The sequence below is a fragment of the Anser cygnoides genome, chromosome 15 (genome assembly GCF_040182565.1).
Source record: "Anser cygnoides isolate HZ-2024a breed goose chromosome 15, Taihu_goose_T2T_genome, whole genome shotgun sequence".
NCBI lineage: Eukaryota > Metazoa > Chordata > Aves > Anseriformes > Anatidae > Anser > Anser cygnoides.
Window position 1 is genome coordinate 821657 of NC_089887.1, and position 20036 is coordinate 841692.

Consider the following 20036-nt stretch of genomic DNA (forward strand, 5'->3'; position numbering starts at 1 on the left):
GGATTCTCCATGCCCTGCGTAAGAGTGACCAGCACGGCCCGCCAGCCTTGGTCAGAGCAAACTGGAATAACGCGTATGGGACCAGGGAAGCAAGGGACGTAGTGTTTGAAGCGACCACTTCTAAAAGATTCCTGAAAGAAGGAATTTCCCTCCCCGAGAGCGCTTCCCCCACACCTACAGCTACGCTTCAGCTATGCAGCAAAGCCCGCTGTGAGAAGTCATGCTTTATTGCACGGCACTGCACGTTGACATCAGGCAACTATTCGCCAGGGGCCGCAGCAGCATGCTGCTGCCTCATCACACTCCATCTTTCCAGAGAGCTGGCAGCGGCGCAGAGGTGAGCCCGGGTCAGAGGGATGCTTCAGAGGACAGGAAAAAGGAGCCAAATCTAAGGAATGTTAACGCTGCTGGGCGTTTGGGATCTTCGGTGGCGACTTTTTAGACCCTGGCAGAGGCCACCTTGATGGAGACAACAAAACAGGTTTTAATTAAGGCAGGAAGGCTGCTCAGCCTGCTGGACGGCAGCGCAGGCTGAGAAACGCGTCACGGTCTGTGCACCTACGTACCCCTCCGTGCACTGCAGCTGTGCTGCTCGAGTGGGCATGGAAATGCATCGTTCTGAGACAACTCCACTCTCAGACTCGCCTCCCTTAATTTGGCAGCCGCCTCCTCCTGCCCCCTCCCAGTCCCGCAGCGCGGCTTCGCACTGCCCCTCGGTGGTCTTTAATCAAGCAATCCCGGTGAAGAGGGCCGTGGTGTGGGAACCCCGCAGTGACACACGGTAACACAGCACACAGAGGGGCCCTCCCTGACCAGGCTCGCTGCTGCTTCCCACGCTTCAAGAGATGGTTGATGGCCACTTAACGGGGCAAAGTAGTACTCACAAGCGGCAGCACAAACACCTAAATGTCCGACCTGCAGAAAATCTTGTGGGAATGCCAAACCCCGTCAGGCCTTGTGACCGGGTAGGCCTCCTATAGCCCCTCACAGCAAAGGGCTTTTGCAAGGGCTGGTAAGATTCTGGGCAGGAGGAACTGAATATTTGTCGAAGCTGAAGTCAATGAGAAAGCTGCCTGCAGTACACACGTAGTACAAGAACACTTGCAACTGGATATTTTTTCCACCCACAAAAAGTGGCAAGCCCAGGCCTTTCACACGGACGTAACCCCGGCCTAGAAGATCACAGAAAGAGCACAGCTGCCGTCTGCACTTGTCTGCACTCCCGCTTCAGGGGAGGCTTGAGGAGCACAGCTGTCACGGAACGGGTAGTCCTAGCCAGTATGGGACTAGGTGATACAACTGTCCTGCTGGAGCTGGGCTTCTAGCAAACATTTTACCTCTCTCGAAACCAGACAGGTGACCTAACTGATCTATTGCATCGGAGATTTCAGCCCAGTTCTTGCAGCTGCAACAAAAAAACCCTTTGTCTTCTTGTCCCAGCTGTGCTTCCTGCCACAAGCTAGCTCCAGCCCCTGCTTTCCTTGCAGGGGTCACACCATCTGGAACGGCCAGATTCCAAGAGCAGGCCATTTCCAAATGCCTGAAGCAACACTACGGGAGCTGCCTCTGTACCAAATAGTGAGTCTGAAGTTCCCGTGCTGCAGAGAGCATCGCAGTCACCGTGGTGGCTTTGGCACTCTCACTTCAGCACAAAGACGTGAAGCAAAGTCGTGCTCTAGCAGAGGCATTATGGACCAGCAACGCTGGAATGATCTGCTGGTGAAAGCCATCAGCTCAGACACAGAAGCAGAAGCTGTTTCACGCCGCACTTCACTTCTTCAACGCACGGACACTGTGCTGTCGGAGTCAGACCAAGAGACTGGCTCCTGTGCACAGGCACAACAGGAACCTCGCTGGTCTCAAGTTTGGTTTGAAAAGTCACAACCTTGAGTTACTTGAACAACTTAAGAGGCTTTAATTTATGTACAGTAAAATACAAACAAACCAGACAGTGGTTTTACATTTGATTAACAGCAGTCACTACACACTTAGTACTTGTACAGCTGTTTGCTATTTGAGGGGTATCAGTACTTTGCACTATATACAGCAGCTGGAGGCCCCAGGGCTGCTGATCTCCCAGCTGTATGCTCACTACGTTATCAAATGCATTCTGGCCTCCTGCTGCTACGCTACAACATGCAGGAGTCCCAGTGTTAGGAGTTACAGAGGGCTGATGTTAAGATGTAACACGGACAGAGCAGGCAAATTCACTTTTGGCCAATTGTTTGGTACTGAGTCAGGTACCCACAAGCGTCAGCTGCCTCCAACTTGCGTACAGCCGTTCCCAGGAAGAATTATTCCTGCTGTATTACTTGTCCAAAATGAAATGTTCACTCTTTCCAAGATGTCTGAATTTCTATCTTCAGTTTTGTAATGCAAAGAAGCACCAAAGAGCTTTCTGCACATATATACACTGGGTAACAAATGGGGACAATTGCAGCATTCTCTCACCCACCTCCAGTGTCTGCTTTTAATTCCCCACTTGCTGCTGCACTGAGTTCTGAGAGTGGCACGGTACTTCTCTTTCCAAAGCCTTTTGGCTCTCTAAGGTCTGCAATGTTCAGGAGAAAGAACGTGCATCAGCAAAGAGCATCCTAACCCTGCACGATGGGCAAGAGCACCGCACCGGTGTCTATCCTAAGAGCTAAGAAGCGTCCTGTCAGGCTGCTGTGGTTTAACCCCAGCAGGCAGCAGGCAGCCAAGCACCACACAGCAGCTCGCTCACTCCCCCTCAGCGGGACGAGAGGGAGAATCAGAAAGGGGAAAGTGAGAAAACTCACTGGCTGAGATAAAACAGGAGCACAAGCAAAGCGAGATAAGGAATTCATTCACCCCTGCCACCAGCAGGCAGGTATTTAGCCGCTTCAAAGAAAGCAACATCTGACAGCGACTTGGGAAGACAGATGCCGTAACTCCAGATGACCCCTTCGCCCTTTCTTGCCCCCAACTTTTATTGCCAAGCTTGCTGTCGTGTTATGGGATACCCCTTTGGCCAGGCTGGGTCAGCTGTCCTGGCTGTGTCCCCTCCCAGCTTCCTGTGCAACCCCAGCCTACTCGATGGCAGTGCGGCACGAGAAAGAGGAGGCCTTGACCGAACACAAGCACTGCTCAGCAACAGCTACAACACCAGCGTGTTATCAACGCTGTTTTTCATCACGAACACAAAACACAGCACCAAACGAACTACTGTGAACAAAATTAGCTCTGCCACAGCCAATACCAGGACACGGGCAAGGCGTATAAAGATAGTTTCAATGTCAACCCGAAGTTCTAAAGCCAATCGCAGGATGTTGAAAGATATCCTGTCCCCACAGGAGAGAGTCTCGGTCCACAGGGAGAAAAGGAAGACACTAGCCACCTCGAAACACAGGCCTGTGCATCAGCAAATGTTTTTCCGAAGGAAAGCATTGCCTCTAATGAACCGTGGTGAATATCTGCCTGTAACAAGTCCATCAGCCACACAGCACTGCTGGTCTAGCATGGAGGCTGCTTCTAGCAGAAAACCCGCTTGGCTTTGGGTCAGGATCAGAACAGACACGAAAGACAGGCTTTGGCTGCGGAGTATGTTCTGTCAGCTCTGCCTTGCTCCCCAGCTGAAACGTGGAGGTGCTGCCCCGAAGGGAACAGAACCAGCTCTCCTAACTCCAGAACATTTAATGACACAATTCAGACAACATGGAATGGATTACATTCAGATGAGCATACAAAGGGTACACAACAAGACACAGCAGCCTCCCCAGGGCACCGCTTGGCCAGACCATTGGTGTTGAGGAACGCGCACAGGAGGGGTCAGGAACAGCAGAGGGCCACGGCCTGGGCTCTCGGAACAAATTCCTCTCCCTGCCCCCAAATACTCCTACGCGCCTTTACTGCTCTGAAACGCGGTAAATAGGCTACTAGACCTGGGTGAGTGGCAAGAACTTCTGGTAATAGCTCTTTGTAACGTCAATCATGAGTTCCTGGGTACACTCCGGGAGTTCACCAGAGAAGAGTCCTGGAAGAAGAACAAGAGTGTGAGCATCGGTGTTCTTGCACGAGAAAGCAGAAATGAGCTTACATTCGACGTTCAGAGCAGCTACTTTGATTGAACTGCAAGGAAATACTGCGGGAGCAGCTAAGGGCTCTTCTCTCGCGCAGAACACAGCAGGATCGTTCTGAGTGAACACACACAGCCCAAACACACAGCACAGCAGCAAGGTTCACAAATCAAACTGTGACTTTTCAGTTCACCGAGCGTCCTACGCCTTCACTGCTAGGTACAAAATGCCAGTAGGAGTCTCTGCCATAGCAGTCTTGTTTTAATGTAAGAATATCCATCTCATCCACATTTACGTACAAGTAAAATTAGAGGGAGCATACCTGGGCAGCCCGAGAAGACTGTGAAAGGCGGGACCACTGTTTCGGGAGGCAGCACTGTGTTGTCTAAGATCTTGCAGCAGTCTTTCAAAACGCATCTACGACCCTAAAACACCAGTTAGACAGAACTTGTACTTAAAATACTAGAGGCTTTTGCTTAGTCCTTATAAGTTACCTAAGCTTCAACAGGTTTAACTCTTCAAAATACAATCTGCATACAAGATCACGCAAATAGATCTCTGCCCTGAATGTTCTTCCCAACAGTACTTGAAGGACTGTATCAATCCATCTTTTCCTAAGGAAAGAAGTCCTTTTGCTCTTGACTAACACACATACTTGCAACTGCACGTTCATTTATGTCAGTTTGCACCCAGAACCCAAGTCATGCAGTAACATAGCAAGGCTTTCTGCAGTTCAGCAGAGACCTTGATTATTTCACATTGTCTGCACAGCAACACAATTACGCCTGCGCTCTGTGAAAAGGCTGCCTCCCCTGCCGTGGGGACAACGGCTATTCAGGAAGTGCCTAAATTAGGGACGATGCTGTTGGTACTGGTTTTCCAAACAGTGCTCAGCTGTATCTGCCGTCCTCAGAACAGCAAAATCAAGAGCACCGCTCCCTGTGAAGGATGGACCAGCACGCAGTAAGCACGCTCGCTCCTGGCAGCTGATACACACACCTCTCCTCTGCCGCTACAAAGCCTGAACAATACGCAAGAGACTCAAGGAAAGACTGAGAAAGAGCACTCACAATGACACAGTTCTTGCCTATGTGGACGTAGGAGCCAATCTGGGCCGCGTTGACAACACAGTCCTCTTCTATGAACACGTGATCACCAATGTGGAGAGGGAAAAAAGCGACCCTGCGACAGAAGAGTCATTTACTCAGGTGGCACAACGTATGGACTGTTGGGCCCAAAGTTGCACTGCAGTCTCCTGTGTCCAACTGGAAAACCAGAGGCAGACGTGATGCTATGGAAGACTGAACAGTAACTGGTCTTTTCTCAGATATTTCTAAAAGGTGGCCCCGATAAACACCACGAAGACATCACAAACAAGTGAAGAACGAGTGAAATGTGTTCTTTGCTTCGCTATTTAACTACATCACAGCCGTTTCACATTAGTCTGAACGGAACATTAGCCCTCAAGGTAAAGCTGCAAATTTGAGGAGGCAGATGTAGAGGGACTTAATTATAAAATCGTTACAAGGGAAACCTATCCCTCTGGACAGGGCTGGACCTTAGCCAAACTGGAACATTCTAAGCGTGCAGATTTCAGCTTCCGCAAAGGAAGGAGCGCTCTTACCCTTTGCTAAACTTCTTGAAGGGTGGCCTGATGACGCTGCGGCTCTTCACCACGCAGTGCCGCCCCACCCGCACGTTCGCCAGGTCGCCGCGGATGATGCAGTCGTTCATGACTATCGTCTGGAGGAGGGAGGGAGAGGTCAGCGAGCTGCTGTCCCTGCACCGCTGCCGGACACCGTGCCCAGCGCCGCGCTGGAGCCGGGCCTGGTGCCGCCCGTACCTTGCCGTTGAGGACGATGTTCTGGCTGCCACACAGCACCGACTGCCGGCTCACCTTGTTGCCCGATGCCTGCGGGGACAAGCGGAGAGGGGTGAGGGGGACGGGGGTGAGGAGAGGGATGAAGATGAGGATGAGGGGGATGAGAATAAGGGGGATGAGGATAGGGATGAAGATGGGGGGGATGAAGGTGATGCACCACCCACCCCCCCCGCCCCGCACCGTCTCGATGTACTCGGACTTGTTGTAGAGCATCTCGCCCAGCTCCATGGCCGCGCCGCTTCCGCCCGGCCGCCGCCCGCTTCCGGCGCGTCACTTCCCGCCGCCGGCCACCGCTTCCGCCGCGGGCGCCACCAATGGCGGCGCCGTTGCCATGGGCACGGGAGGAGGCGGCCATGGCCGAGGCGGCGGCGGGAGCGGCGTTGAGCGGAGCCGAGAGGGAGAAGGTGGGGGGGGGCGGGACGGGACGGGACGGGACGGGGATGGGATGGGACCGGGATGGGGACGGGGTTGGGGATGGGGACGGGGATGGGACCAGGACCGGGACGGGGATGGGACCGGGATGGGAATGGGACCGGGACGGGGATGGGGATGGGGATGGGGGCGGGGACGGGATGGGGACGGGGATGGGACTGGGACCAGGACTGGGACCGCGACGGGGATGGGACCGGGACCGGGACCGGGATCGGGACTGGTATGGGACCGGGACCGGGATGGGATCGGGACCGGGACCGGGACGGGGATGGGACCGGGATCAGGACCGAGACCGGGACCGGGCCCGGGGCCCGGGCTATGCCCAGGCGGCTCGGCTCGGCTCGGCCCGTCCCGGCTCGCCCCCCCCCCCCCCCGACCCGCCGTTCTCGTGTCCCGCAGCTGCGGGAGAAGCTGGCGCTGCTGCGGCGGGAGTACAGCGAGACCGTCAGCCGGCTGCGGGTGAGCGGGGCGGGCGGCGGCGGGGCCGGGCCCGGCAGGGCCCGCGGGGGGGTGCCCGGAGGCCGGTCCGAGCCCCGCTCCCCCCGTGTGTCCCCAGCGGGCGCGGCGAGCCGAGCGGGCCCGGAGCCACGCCGGGAGGACGGCGGCGGAGGACGGAGTGCGGCGGCCCGCGGAGCCGGGGGGGCGGCGCAGCCCCGCAGGTAGGACCGGGAGGTGCCCCGCGGCCCCCCTGAGCCGCCCCAGCTCGGGCTCGAGTCGTCCTCGCGCGTCCCCTGCCCGCGGTGCTCGGCGGGCGGCCCTTGGAACAGAACGAGATCGTTCCCTTCGCGGTAACTTCCCTCCCCTCCTCTGCCGCGTCCGCTGGTGCCCTCTGATCGCGACTGTAAGCTCCCAGTCTCTCACTTCTCCAAAGTCGTCCAGCTTTATTGTGTGATGTTCTCCTTGGGCTTGACCTTGCTGGGAGTGCTTTACGCATGTGAGGTTTTTTCCAACAGGTTCCAGAGATAGCGAATCTCCTAGTGCTGACAAACACGAAACCTGTCCCTTACAGCCTGAAACCTGCTCGGTTCCTGACACAGAGAGGAAAACTTCTGTCACACTTAAACACGCTCCTGAATTTGTCAGTAATGAAGTTGGTTTGCAGGACAGCTCACGGGCAGAAAGCATACAGGCTCGCCAGGACAATGCATGCTGTGGAGTCTCGAGGCCTGCAACTGCGGAGAAAAAAACCCAAACCTTGAGAAGCATGATGAAGCTGAGGAGGAGGAGGACAAAGGCTCTGATATCAGAGAAAAGGGAATCGGCGCATGGTGTGCATCGAATCAAGGCTGATGAAACGGTGAAAAATCAAACTGGCAGTGCAGAGCAACTTCGGTCACCAGTCTTCAGGCAAAGCAGTTTCTCAAGCACTGAGGCAAATGCCCAAAGCGAGTCCAGACCAGGCATCGTGGGGAAACAAGAAAACAGTTTAACTCCTCCAGATGCTGAATTGGGAGTTCTACAAGACGTGCTTGAAGACAGTCTCCCTCTGGGAGTGCCTGAGTTATGGCCATGTGTCCCGGGGGACAGCAGTGATGTCTGGCAGCCCGAGTCCCCAGGTGCTGTGGCCACATCCGATAACCGTGAGCCTGCACAGCTGTGTTCAGAGAATGGTGAATCTGTTTTACTTGATGCCGGTGGTGATGGTGGAAAAGAGTCTTTCAGGGTAATAAAACAAACGGGCAGTGAGAGCATACACAAAGATCAGGGAGAATTACGCAGGCTCTTGGGTTTAACGTCAGAAAATGAAGTATTGCCCCCTGGCAGAAATAACAAGATAATTAAGGAGAGCAAAAGCCATGAAGGAAATGAGAATGACACTGGTGGTTTAAATGCCTTTCCTTCAGATCTTGCTCTGGGCAATGCTGAGAAACTGTTGGAGAATCAACAGCTTGAAATTCAGTCTAGACTTTCTCATCTAGAAAATGTAACAGCTCCTGAAAGTGCACTGAGTTCCTGCACGATGGTTGAGGGGCTTCTCTTTCCAGTTGAATACTATGTCAGGACAACTCGACGCATGTCTAATTGCCAGAGGAAAGTGGACCTTGATGCTGTAATTCTTAGCCAGCTGGGCAGGAGCAAGAAAGGTCAGCGAAGTAAATGCAAGCAGAAAGATGCCAATTCAAGTCAGCCCTCCCAAGAAACGGATGAAAATGATTTGGAGTCAGCAGTTGTGCCATTCCCTTTTCTTTGTACGGAAAATGATCCAGTGAATTCAAGTAGTCCTCAGAAAACTCTTCTTACATCCAGTGGAAGCAGCAATTCACCGGGGTCAATTTCTCAAAGCAGCATCACAAGCACAAAGCGAGATCAGAGGCGATCGCAGAGGAAACAAAAGGGAAGAAGAAAGTCTGCCTGCAAACCTCTTGTGAATCAAACGTCACAGGAACTCGTAGAAAGTTTGGATCTCCTAACACCAAGGGAAAGCAGTAGCCCGCTATCAAATGAGTATCCGAGTGAAAAGGAAAACTGTGAAGCTAATCTTGAAAAATCATCTTTGGAAGAGAGACGGTTGTCTGTTGCTGCAGCTCTTGGGTCTGGAGCAACTGGTGCGATACAGCCGACAAGTGCTGATCCTCCTGGTGGAAGCCAAGTACTTGGCAAATGCCGTAAGACTCTTTTAGAACAGGTTCAAAATCCACTGCAGAAAAGTGACTCTCCAAACCCAAGGAACGAAACTTTTGTCAGCCACACAGGTGATCTGGAACGCAAGCTGAGTGTGTGTCAATCTGATAAATCTCCGGTGGAACATGTTAAGAGTCAGCACGTGCAAGCAGCCTGCGGGGCTGAACAGCTTCTAGCAATTAACGTCCCTCCACGCCGCTCCCTGCGTTCCTCTGCAAGACAGAGAGACAGTCAAGCCTCCAAAGGTATTTCATCAAATACAAGCACTCCCTAAAACTAGAGCCCAAGAGCAAGGCAAGGAAACACATGAGTGAGTTCATGCACTGCTGTTTGCACCGACTTATTTTTATTCAAGAAAGTCTGATATGGGTTAATTATTTTTTTTTTCTTGACAAGTTGTTTTTAAAATTTAGATCATTGTGGTGCCTGTGTTCCTTGCACAATTCCAGAAATTTCTGCCTCAGTACAGTGACAGAAAATGAACGGCTGTGCATGGATAAGGAGCAGGGCTGGGAACTTCGTAAGCTGCCTTTCCTTTTGGAGTGGATGTTGTGCACACTCTACCTGATTTTCCAGTAAATGGATGTAAATCTCTGTTTGTCCAACTGAGTCTGCATATTAATGATTTTTTTTTAGCACTGACAAGTGTGAAACAAAGATTAGTATACCTGAAAGTCCAGGAATATTGTAGAAAGAGAAAATGTGCGGAGAAAACCCAAACAAACTGGTCGGGCACTCAGTTAGTTTTGACTGTCTTTGGCAGTGATATTTTAGCTGCAGGCTTGATGCAGAGCAGTTGTGGAATAGTGTGTATTTCCAGGAAAGTGCCACTTCCACGTGTTAAGATGGGTATGGTTCCTTTTTTTTGGAAAATAGATGACACTCTAGATGAGAAATTCTGAACCAGCTAGTTGCTGTTTGTGTTTTGATGTGATGTTCTCTCTTGAATTCTTGTGTTTGTCTAGATGAGAGCAAAGGAGGACCTGGCCATCAAATGGATTCAGAGGGTACTGCTTCTCTTGGTCTTCCTGCTACAGGCGCCGGTACTTCCAGCTCTCTCTTTTCCTTCCGCAGTCACCAGTGGCTGGTCCCCAAACTGGGTATTGAAGAATTTCATCTACCTGATGAGGAATTTGGACTATTAAAACTTGAGAAATGTGAATCTTCCCCTGTGAATGACTTGGAGGCTTTTGTTCCTAGTGTGTTTGGGGATGGTCTGGCTTCAGAGGACGTGCAAGCTGCAGAAATGAAGGCAGAAGAAAAAGGGCTCAAAAGGAATCTGATTTCACTGCTCAAAAGCGGGTCGCCCAAGTCATCTCATTTGGAAAGCCCGGCTTCCCAGATGGAACTTTCCACACATGAATTGCTGTTTACTCCCGTGGGGACTATCTCAACTGGTGCTCCCGTTCAGCCCGAGTCTCACATTTCCTCATCTGTTTTCCCTGTCTTGGGTGCAACCCCAGCTGTTCTACCATCTGTTTGCAGTGAGCTCTTCCCCAGTACATGTTCTGTACCTCCTTTGCAAGTCAGCCTGCGTTCCTCTCAAGAAGCACCTGCCCGGGTCGTGGATGATAGGGAATGCAAAGACTCTGCCATTCCACTGCACTTGGACAGCCGTGGTGCGGGATCTGCTAGACAAGAGGAAGGACAAGGTACAACATTTCATTTAGAAGCTGAAAGACACCCTAATAATAGATCAGACGAGGCTGTGGCCTTGGAGAAGCATCAGCAATCACAGAGCAAACAGCAGAGATCCTGCAGATCTCCTGAACAGGTAACAAGCTGGCCTCTTTGCCAAGGGTACTAAGCCTTAGTTTTGTGGGTGAGTCCCCTCTTCCATAGGCTCACCTTTCTGAGGAAAGGCCTCTTTGCATGCCAGCCCTGCCGGTCTTTTAGCTGAGTTTTTAAGGGTTTGGTTTTCATCTGTTGCCTAAAGGTCTTTTAACCTCAAGAGCAAACTCTTTAAAATCCTACTTAATAAGACTGGAGATGTGGGTGGCAGTGCTCACATTCGGAACGTGTATATGAACAAAAGGTTTCTGGCACCCGTGTAATGCTGGTCTGCCTTAACGAACAGTACAGCTAGGATTGTCTCCTACGTCCAACATGTGGAAGGAGTGCTGAAAAAATGACTTGTCTCTGACGGTGAGAATGGGTCTGAGAGATGCAAAGTGGTGTTGAAAAACAGTTTCCAGGTGAAAACAGGGAATAACCTGTCTGGGATCTCTTATTTTTCAAAGGCATGCAAGTACAAAAAGGTGCTCCTATCACAGCTCTCTGCTGCATGCAAAGTGAATTTACATTTCTGCCTCATTCTTGCAAATGCCGAATGTAATTTTTGAAGTTGAATTTATCTTATTTTTTTCTTGTTTGTGCAGAAAAAAAATGAAGCAGAACAGTCAACTCCAGTACTGTTTGATGGCTTGACAGAAGAGAACTTGCAGTTTGTTTCAAAGCTAAAGGTAGGATAACATTTGACGATTGTTTACTGAGTCAGTGGCATCTCTTTAATACAGAGTTTAACAAAAATGCAATAAAAATGCATGATGGCTAGTTGGAAGAAAAAAAAAAAAACAGATTGCTGCCTAATTTAATCAGTTCTGTCTTCACTTGTGGTAAAGCATGCTGAAAGGCTGGGTTCCCGTATATGTCCATTTGACTGGGGAAGGATTTCATTGGTTGTTTCTGAATAACAAATCTCTAAACACATGCAAGTACCTTAACAAACAGAACTGCTGCATTTTTCTTCAGCCCCAGGTAAAATGATCTGAGTCCTTGCATCCCTAGTGTGCCTGTCCCGTGGCCTCTTGTCACCATTTCAGGGACTAAGTAACCCAGTAAGGAGCAAATTTTGCAGGGCAGGGGGACTACAGCATTGCCAAATCCGTGTGTTGATGTTCACAGCCTTCTGGAACAGAGCCTTGCCTGTATGTGCTGTGACCGAGGCAAATCTTGCCCAGGACTGTTTGCACAGCTGAGCCGTCTCGTCCTGCGTTGGGGCCCTTTCACTGTCCTCTTACCTTGCAGGGGGTAGAGCAGGGTTAGCAGGCAAGGAAGCAACATCCGCGGCAAAGCCAACAGAATTCCAAATGAGCTCGCAGGGGGCTGGGTCACCTCTAGCTTTTCCAAGCTAAACTGCAAAGTTTTGCTCAAGAAGAAACCCTGGGTTCAGCCAACAATAACATGGCTGAAATTGAAAACTTTCTTACGGGGCAGAAGAGAATGCCCTCGCTTTGTTCAGATTTAAACAGTCTGTACAACTGCAAGTCCTGTCTCCTGCGTGTGAAGTAAGGGAAGCAGGCGCAGGACTACAGGTAGGCGGTATTCGGGCTTTGTTGTGGCTGTGCCGTGGTGCCTCCAGCCCTGCTCCAGCTGTGAGCTCAGTGGGGACCCTGTTGGTTTCGGTGACAAGTGATTTTTGTGAAGTGAGCTAATTTATTCACTGCTCAGAGGGTGCAACCCACCAGGTTTGTTTTCCTTGGTGCCTTACTGGCACTTTAGTCAAAAACAAACATCTTGAGAATTAAGTATTAGTCTCAAATTCTCGTCACAATGAGTCACCACAAGCAAACTTTTCAGTCCGGACCTCCATGTTAGACAACCATATCCATCCGAAGAAAACCATCACTGTTTTGTTTTGGACAGGATTCTTCAAGTTCTTGTGCTGTGGACGTGAGCACCGTGTGGTGGGAAGCAGCGGGCTGCAGAGAGCTGTGTGTGGTGACTGCTTGTGAGAATTCGGTTTCCTTGTGGAAACCTCTGGCACCCGACCACTGGGGAAAGGTCTATACTTGGCAGCTTGGAGAGGTATGAACACAATCTTAATTTCTAGAACTTAGAACAACTTCCTTGCACCGGTGTGTTAATTCCCAAGATACAGGGAGCTTGCAGGCTCGGATACAAGGTTTGTTCTTTAGGTGGCATAAATATTTCATTGCATCAGGCAAGAGAGGGCAGTGATTTATGCTGCTGATGCAGAAGGCCAGTGGTTTGTATGGTTGCATGTTACCTGCTGGAATTTGATACTTCGTGTACTGAATGGTGGCTGCACCGCAGCCTCTCTCTTGTGCTCTTATCTTTAGGCTCCCTGCAGACATCTTTTGATTCATATCAATAGGGATTATTTGCTTAGGTAAACGTTCAGCGAAAGTTCAGCTGTTCATCTAAGTGTGCTTCTTCAGAGGGGTCTGAAAATTCGTTCTGCCCCATGTAATGTTACGTGAAACACTCTAGAAAATGGGAGTGAAGTCAAAGGAAGAGGAACATTGTGGGTGACGCTATATTCTTGGTTTGCTATTCTAGATTCCTGTAATACAGATCATTCCTCTGCTGGACACCTGTAATCTCATCTGTATAGCACTGGGAAATCTGGAGATTGGAGAAATAAGGTGCCGTATTTATTTCTTACTAGTGCTTTGCACCCTGAATAGCTGCAGCTTAACTCTCCTCTTGTGTGGTGGTTGAAATTGTCTCTTACTAATGAGTCATTCTCAGTTGCTTTAACAGTTGGAAAATATGGGAGGGATTTCTAAAAATCAACTGAAAAGATTTGCTTATTCACCCTAGAGGTGCTAGACTGTTTAAGCATATGCTTATTTTTATATGCTGTGGTATGTTTGAATTTTGCTTCCTTCTGTCATTATGCATATTTTTCTCCTAATTTAGGCTCTTGCTTTATTCTTCTGAGAATGACTCATTCAAGCAATCACTAGTAAAAACTGGGAATATAAAAGCTGTTCTTGGGCTGAAGGATAGGAGGCTGGTCAGCAGCAGCAGAAGCATGCAAGAGCAGGAAGTGGAAGTAGTATCGTTTTCAGAGACAGGAAGGTGAGTCTTCTGGTTTGGTCTGGTCTCAGTGCGGCAGTTGGAAGAAAAGATGTAGAAAGGTGTTGGTTCCTCTTCTTTCTGGTGGTGTGCTGAATGTAGAACATACTGTTTTGGCCGCCTGTTCTCACTTACTTGCATCTGCTGTTCAGGAGCAAGCACGGACAGACTTTGATGCCCCCTGAAGAAACCGTTTTAGCTTTTGCTGAAGTAGAAGGAGTGAAAGATGCCTTGGTCGGCACCACTGCAGTGAACAGCATTGTTGTTTGGTCAGTATTTCTAATGCAGTTAAACGATTTAGCTTGTGGGTGTAAGTCGTGGCTCTGACAGCTGCAGACGTTACCAAGTGGCATTGGTTGGCTGTTGATTTACCAGTGAAATGATAATTGTCAAAGGGCCTACTCTGGCACTTTAACTGGTGTGCAGTTAGATGGGTAGTGAGTGACCTATGCTGCTATAATTGCACTTGCTTTTATGTCCGATTCATTATATCCCTCCCTGTGGCCTCTTGTTGTGTTTTAGTTTGGTTTCTGTGAAACCGAAACTGTCCGTCTCGCATAGTGCATAGGCTTACAGCTATGGTTAGAAAATACCAGATTGAGGATGGACATGCAGTCAGAATTTGTCTTTCCACCAACTGCAGGAATTTGAAAACTGGCCAGCTCCTGAAGAAGATGCATGTTGGTTATTCCTACCCAGCTTCGATCTGCCATCGAGCATATTCTGACTCTGTACGTATGTGAAATAAGGCACGCAGTTCTGCATGGACTGCACTAACGGTGGTGGCGACTTGAAGGAGTGGGTTTCTAGAGTGGATTGAAATGTCATCTCAATTGAGATTCACTGAAGATATTTCAGAGGAAAACAGTTTAACTGCTAGCCACACTGGCTACCTCAAATTCTTGGCTTTCTGCAGTATACTGACTGATAAAGCGAGCGTGATGCATCAAAGCGCATTCCAAGGCATAGGCCAGGTCATCTTGTATGTGGGTAGCAGGCGTACTGTTGCTCATATGCTTGGTAAGTCTCTTCCATTTCACGGGTAGCTGCCAGCGTGGTGATGGCATGTTGCCGTCGTCAGAAAATCTGTTTGAACTGGCTATCATTAATGTACATCCCCGAGGAACATAAACTGATCAAAGCCAAGTTTCACACATGATTCTTTGTCACTTGCTTCCACCTGTGTTGTGATTCTAGGTAGATTTTGTGATTTATCAAGGATTTGATTGTTTCCAGTCAGCATTTAACCTTTTGAGACAAGAATGTCTTGTCTGATGATGATGGTTTGAGTCAGACTCTTTGGAGACTTCCTCTGAACATCTGAGCATATTTCATGCTGGCCTGTGGCTGTTCTGTGAGCTGTTGTTTTCAGCTGTGCTGGTCTGTATGGAGTTTTGTTAAATTTATAAGTTCCTAGGGATTAAACTGAGGCCCAGAAATTTTACTTTAAATGCCCTGGATCCTACAGCAAGTTTAGCTTTTCCAAGCAGAAAGATAAGTGCATAAATCCTTTGGATCACTGAGCTGTCATTCTGCTGTATTGCATCAGCTCTTATCAGTCAGCAGCTGCTTTTTTTTTTTTTAATCTAATTTGATAAGGAAAGTAAACCATTTCTATTTTATTCAGTAAAAATAATGCATTACTGTCCACGGGGCTTTGATTGTAGGGAGAATGTAGCAATTAATTTTTGGAAAATTCTTTGTTTTTTTCCCCTCTTACTGTTGTTTTTAGTGATGTGTTTTTCCTCTTTGTATCAGGGCCTTCTGTTTGTTGTTTTAAGTCATCCACACGCCAAAGAGAGCGAGTCCTGTGGAAATCCTGCATTCCGGGTGATCGCATTCAACCCCAAAACAGCCAGAAGCACTGGAGTCATCTTCTCTTCCCTGCCACCCGGACATGCTGGAAGGCAAGTACTTTGTGGACCCTGCGTGCTCATCTTCACGATACCTTGGAGGGGGTTTTGGAGGAGAATCCATTAGCGAGCTGAGCAGCACTGCTGGCGCGGTTCCACTTGCCGTCCTGACGATGATAAGGGCGCTGCCATCCGTCACTTCCATTTGCGCTGCACATATGCTAGAATGCAGTGAGGGTGTGGGCTGCTTCCTGCCCGCTTCCTGCCAAGTCTGGGAGCTGACCTCTGAGCTCCCTGCGTCACGGCTCAGCAAGGGGCTCTGCTCACCGGGGCTCTGTGAGCAAGCAGGAGAACTGATGTTCTGCGTGCTGCACGCTTTTTTCTTTTTTCCACAGAAAGTGACTGTGGAAATGCTGTAACTGCATTCACCAGGCAAGCTCCCTAGTCAGAAACCTCCTGAGAAAGTCTCTGCAAATGAGACTGTTCCAAGCCTTTGTGATGTTAACTAATGCTTTGCTAGGTTTATTGATGTTAAGCAGCTGTTTGCAGTCAGATGACCTTTTCCTTCCTCCATCTTGTGTTTTGAAGACTAAGCCCTTTGAGACTCAGTCTTGCAACGCGCTTTCTTGCATCCGTCGTAATATTTCCTACGTGCACGAGGATTAGCAGATTGAGATCGTGGCTGACGGAACAACTTTCACGTGCCGAGAGCAGGGGGGGGTTGCCTTAACAGCCTTTTCTTTCAGGTGTGCTGGAGACGCAGTATGGAGCGTAACCCGGCTTCCTAGGGTCGGCTTAAATTCGCTCGTTAATTTTCTGGGCGGAAAGAGGCGCGATTTAAAAAGCGCTGTACTCGCCTTTTCCCCAGCGTGACCCTCCCGTCTGCCCCCAGGTACGTGGAGGGCGAGGTGAAGGACGCCCTTGCCGCGGCCGTGCTGTCCTCGGGAGCCATCGCGGTGTGGGACCTGCTGCTGGGGCGCTGCACGGCGCTGCTGCCGCCCGGCCCCGCCGGGGGCTGGGCCCTGGTCCGCTGGGGCGCGGCGGGCGCGGGGCTGCTGGCGGGGCGCGGCGACGGCAGCGTCTGCCTCTACCGGTACGCGGCGCCCGGCGCCCCGCGGAGCTGAGGGACATTAAACGGCTGTGTGCGGGACGGCTCCGTCTGTGCGCCGGGGGTCCCGGGGGTGCTGGGGGGGGGGTCCCGGGGGGACTAGGAGGGGTCCCGGGGGGCCGGGAGAGGTCCCGGGGGTGCCGGGGGTTCCCGGGGGGACTGGGGGGGGGGTCCTGGGAGGCTGAGGGGTGGGGTCTAGGGGGGTGCTGGGGGGGTCCCGGGGGTGCTGGGGGAGGTCCCGGGGGACTGGGGAGGGGTCCCGGGGGGCTAGGGGGGTCCCGGGGGTGCTGGGGGGATTCTGGGGGGCCGGGGAGGGGTCCCGGAGGTGCTGGGGGGTACCGGGGGGGAGGTGCCGGGGGACTGGGGGGGGGCCGGGGGTGCCGGGGGGGTACCGGGGGGGAGGTGCCGGGGGACCCGGGGGTGGTTGGGGGGGATCCCGGGACTGCGCCGCCCCCTCCCGCCGCCGGGGGGCGCCGTGCCGCTCCCGCCCCCTCCGGCCCGCAGGGGGCGCCGTGCCGCCGGGCCCGCCCCCCCCCCCCAGCCGCCGGGCGCGGTGGCCGCCGGGCGCGGCGCGGTGCGTGCCGGGAAGAGGTCGCCATGGCGGGCCGTGTCCTCTCCGCCTGCGTCCGCCGCCTGCTGCCCGCCGCGCACGGCGCCCTGCGGGCCGGGGCCCCGCGCACCGGGGCCCTGCGGCTCGGCACCCTGGGGCCCGGCCGCCCCCCTCGGGCGCAGCCCCCGCCGCCCGCCGCCCTGCCGCCGCCGTGCCGCCGGCTGTCCGACCTGCCGCCGCTGACGCTGCCGGCCATCCGGGAGCGGGTGCTCTACGTGCTGAAGCTGTACGACAAGATCGACCCCGAGAAGGCGAGCGGGGGAACGGGGGGGGCTGGGAGGGACCGGGGGGGCGGCCGCGGCGCTGACCGCGTTGTGTCCCCGCAGCTGACGGCCGAGGCGCACTTCGTGAAGGACCTGGGGCTGGACAGCCTGGACCAAGTGGAGATCATCATGGCCATGGAGGACGAGTTCGGTGAGTCCGGCCCGGCTCCGTGAGGCGCCGCCGAGCCTGCCCGCGACGCGCCAGGCGGTGCCGGGCTGCGTGTGACCCGCACCGGGCCCCGGCCTCCGGGAGGCACGGCCTGCGGGAGGCACCGCCCGGCCGCCGCTCGGCTCGGGCCCTGCGGGCGCAGTTACTGCTGGCTGCCCGCAGCGCCCCGGGGCACCCCCAGAGCACGGCCGGACAGGCAGGGTGGCCGTAACGGACGAGCGAGGACAGCAGGCACTTGGTGTGACCGCTGCGCCTCGTCCTGCCTCCTAGCTTCATCTTCAGTACTTGATGCTGCTGGAATACAGTTGTTGTTTGGTTGTTTTTTTTTAACTAGTCTATATTTCAAATTTTGGTTCACTTTGGCCTTCCTCATGCTTTCATTTAAAGCTCTCAAATTCTGGAATATGTGCCTGCTTTGCGCCATAAATGTCCCTGGGTTATGGTTCCTATAAATAACCCCAAACCCGAGGTAGAATGTTTTACCTTCAGAGCATTTACTAATGCTATATATTTAATCTACTTGCAGCACACCTTGGGTGGATTGTTAGTGTGGGGCTGCGAGGACTAGAAAGAGAAGAACCTCAAAATTCTGGAATATATTTCTGATCGGTTCACTGCTGAGAGCCCTCGCTCCCTGTCCCAGGCAGTTCTCTGCAGCTCTGTAGGAGCTGTTTGTTGCACGAGTGCTCAACAGCAGGCTCTGAGCTGAGGGGCTTTGGGCTCTTGCTTGCCTGAACATCCCCCTTCTGGCGTGCGTGGTGTTGCTGTGGGAGCTCTGGGTAGGCATCAGTAGCTCTAATTCCGTGTGAGGGGGCACTGGCTGGCCTGGCAGTGCCTGCTGCCAGCTGTTTCTGCCTTGTCTCTTACCCAGAGTCAGCACCACATAAGGCGTAACGTGGCTTGAAACAGCGTAGTAATGAAATGTCGGCTAACTGCAGTGGAGCGGCAGCCCCTGCGTGTTTATGCTCAGCCAAGCTGCAGGCATCTGAGCCAGCAGTAATTGCTTCCTCCAGCCTTGCTCCCGTTTCCGTTGTTTTGGGCTAAATACGTGCACTTTCTTCCAGGATTTGAAATTCCTGATGGAGATGCAGAAAAACTAATGTGTCCACAAGAAATTGTAGATTACATTGCAGATAAGAAGGATGTTTATGAATAAGAGCCGTTCTTCCAAGCAGAGTAAGTACAAGTGTGCCTCTGCGGGTGTGTGGGGCAGTGGCTGCGCGCGCAGGGTGCCCGTGCGATGCCTGCAGAGGGGAGTGTGGCGCGAGGCGACCGACACTGGACGGCAGGCGCGAGGCCAGCAGCTGCCTGCTGAGCTGGGAGGATGAGGCGTGCGTGGCTTTGGAAGCATCTCCTGCTTCCAAAACAGAGGGTGTGGGGCGCGGCGACCTTTCATCTCGCCCCGCTGGCACTCCAAGCACCGCGGTTATCTGCCGGCCTTTCATTAGGCAGTGAGTTGACTTGGTGGTCACGAAGCTCCATCGTTTCGGTGCTCCTCGGCCACTCGCAGAGCGTGCTGGGCCATGCTGTGTCTGCCGGCACAGCTCCGAGCCGCTGGTAGCAGCTGCTGGGGCTGCGGCAGGAAAGGAAATGGGCAGGAAGGGGGCGTCGCAGCGACCGCCTGCGAGGCACTTGGGGGCTGCAGGGGAAATGAGCTGCTGGCCTCAGGCCAGCTGCGGCAGTAGCGCGGGGGCATATTCCTGTTTGTTCCTCTTCTCTGCGCTTCTCACCTCCCCCCATGGGACTGAGGTGTAAAGGGTCAGTGAGGGAGCTGTGCTCGTTTGCTGCGGTCCCTGAGCCAAGAACGGGTGGAATAAAGGTGAGAATCCTGGGATTCTCAGGCCCCCGTCTCATTATATCGCTTCCTTTGGTATTCTCCAGGGCTTGTCTTGTCTCTGCCTGACCAGCTTATTTGGTGCCTAAAGACAGCACTTTCCACCTGATGAAGTATTAAATGTCTGATTTTATTTTTTAACAGGAGATGTCTACCACTAGGACGGGGCTGATGTCAGTGGGTATGAACATAAGCGCACATGCTGTACTGTTGCTGCTTTCATCAGAAAGTTGTTGGACGTTGTATTTAAAGCTGTCTGAATATGTTGTCCTTTAAAAACAAGAAGGAATAAATATATAAGACCACTGCTGTGTTGATGGCTTTTCTCTTTCACAGTTGGTGGCTCGCGGTGCTTAGTCTTCAGTGTCAGACAGTTCTGTAAGCCAGGCTTTTGCCGGCAGT

The 20036-nt window shown here is 52.4% G+C and overlaps 3 protein-coding genes across 6 annotated transcripts; 2 read left to right on the plus strand and 1 right to left on the minus strand.

The window, feature by feature from the left end:
* Positions 1 to 209: 209 nt before the first annotated feature.
* On the minus strand, positions 210 to 6217 carry DCTN5 (dynactin subunit 5). 3 transcript variants are annotated; one of them, XM_066977794.1, is made up of 8 exons: positions 6100 to 6217; positions 5881 to 5949; positions 5662 to 5780; positions 5108 to 5219; positions 4360 to 4462; positions 3903 to 3994; positions 2456 to 2551; positions 210 to 459 (listed from the first exon to the last, which is right to left on the minus strand). In XM_066977794.1, exons 1-7 carry the CDS (start codon positions 6145 to 6147, stop codon positions 2471 to 2473), a joined length of 624 nt encoding a protein of 207 aa, XP_066833895.1. In that variant the 5' UTR covers positions 6148 to 6217; the 3' UTR covers positions 210 to 459; positions 2456 to 2470. The 3 variants fall into 3 exon arrangements, with proteins under 3 accessions (XP_066833895.1, XP_066833896.1, XP_066833894.1); XM_066977795.1 differs by lacking the exon at positions 2456 to 2551; XM_066977793.1 differs by lacking the exon at positions 210 to 459 and having other exon boundaries at positions 1892 to 2551.
* PALB2 (partner and localizer of BRCA2) lies at positions 6131 to 16800 on the plus strand. 2 transcript variants are annotated; one of them, XM_066977785.1, is made up of 13 exons: positions 6199 to 6323; positions 6751 to 6810; positions 6908 to 7010; positions 7305 to 9218; positions 9939 to 10747; positions 11352 to 11435; positions 12619 to 12780; positions 13276 to 13361; positions 13639 to 13800; positions 13950 to 14066; positions 14441 to 14528; positions 15556 to 15704; positions 16543 to 16800. In XM_066977785.1, the coding sequence occupies exons 1-13, from the start codon at positions 6234 to 6236 to the stop codon at positions 16772 to 16774; spliced, it is 4056 nt and encodes a 1351-aa protein (XP_066833886.1). In that variant the 5' UTR covers positions 6199 to 6233; the 3' UTR covers positions 16775 to 16800. The 2 variants fall into 2 exon arrangements, with proteins under 2 accessions (XP_066833887.1, XP_066833886.1); XM_066977786.1 differs by lacking the exons at positions 6751 to 6810; positions 6908 to 7010 and having other exon boundaries at positions 6131 to 6323.
* Positions 16801 to 17315: 515 nt separating this feature from the next.
* On the plus strand, positions 17316 to 19939 carry NDUFAB1 (NADH:ubiquinone oxidoreductase subunit AB1). The gene is made up of 4 exons (XM_066977988.1): positions 17316 to 17619; positions 17695 to 17782; positions 18865 to 18976; positions 19779 to 19939. The coding sequence occupies exons 1-3, from the start codon at positions 17356 to 17358 to the stop codon at positions 18954 to 18956; spliced, it is 444 nt and encodes a 147-aa protein (XP_066834089.1). The 5' UTR covers positions 17316 to 17355; the 3' UTR covers positions 18957 to 18976; positions 19779 to 19939.
* Positions 19940 to 20036: the final 97 nt, after the last annotated feature.

Coding starts and splice junctions, on each gene's coding strand:
- NDUFAB1 (XM_066977988.1), top strand. CDS start 17,356: ATGGCGGGCCGTGTCCTCTCCGCCTGCGTCCGCCGCCTGCTGCCCGCC. Junction 17,620..17,694: donor ACAAGATCGACCCCGAGAAG/GCGAGCGGGGGA, acceptor GTGTCCCCGCAG/CTGACGGCCGAGGCGCACTT. Junction 17,783..18,864: donor GGCCATGGAGGACGAGTTCG/GTGAGTCCGGCC, acceptor ACTTTCTTCCAG/GATTTGAAATTCCTGATGGA.
- DCTN5 (XM_066977794.1), bottom strand. CDS start 6,147: ATGGAGCTGGGCGAGATGCTCTACAACAAGTCCGAGTACATCGAGACG. Junction 5,781..5,880: donor ACATCGTCCTCAACGGCAAG/GTACGGGCGGCA, acceptor TCCCTCCTCCAG/ACGATAGTCATGAACGACTG. Junction 2,552..3,902: donor AGTTCTTGCCACTCACCCAG/GTCTAGTAGCCT, acceptor TGAACATTGCAG/ACCTTAGAGAGCCAAAAGGC.
- PALB2 (XM_066977785.1), top strand. CDS start 6,234: ATGGCGGCGCCGTTGCCATGGGCACGGGAGGAGGCGGCCATGGCCGAG. Junction 6,324..6,750: donor GCGGAGCCGAGAGGGAGAAG/GTGGGGGGGGGC, acceptor CGTGTCCCGCAG/CTGCGGGAGAAGCTGGCGCT. Junction 11,436..12,618: donor AGTTTGTTTCAAAGCTAAAG/GTAGGATAACAT, acceptor TGTTTTGGACAG/GATTCTTCAAGTTCTTGTGC.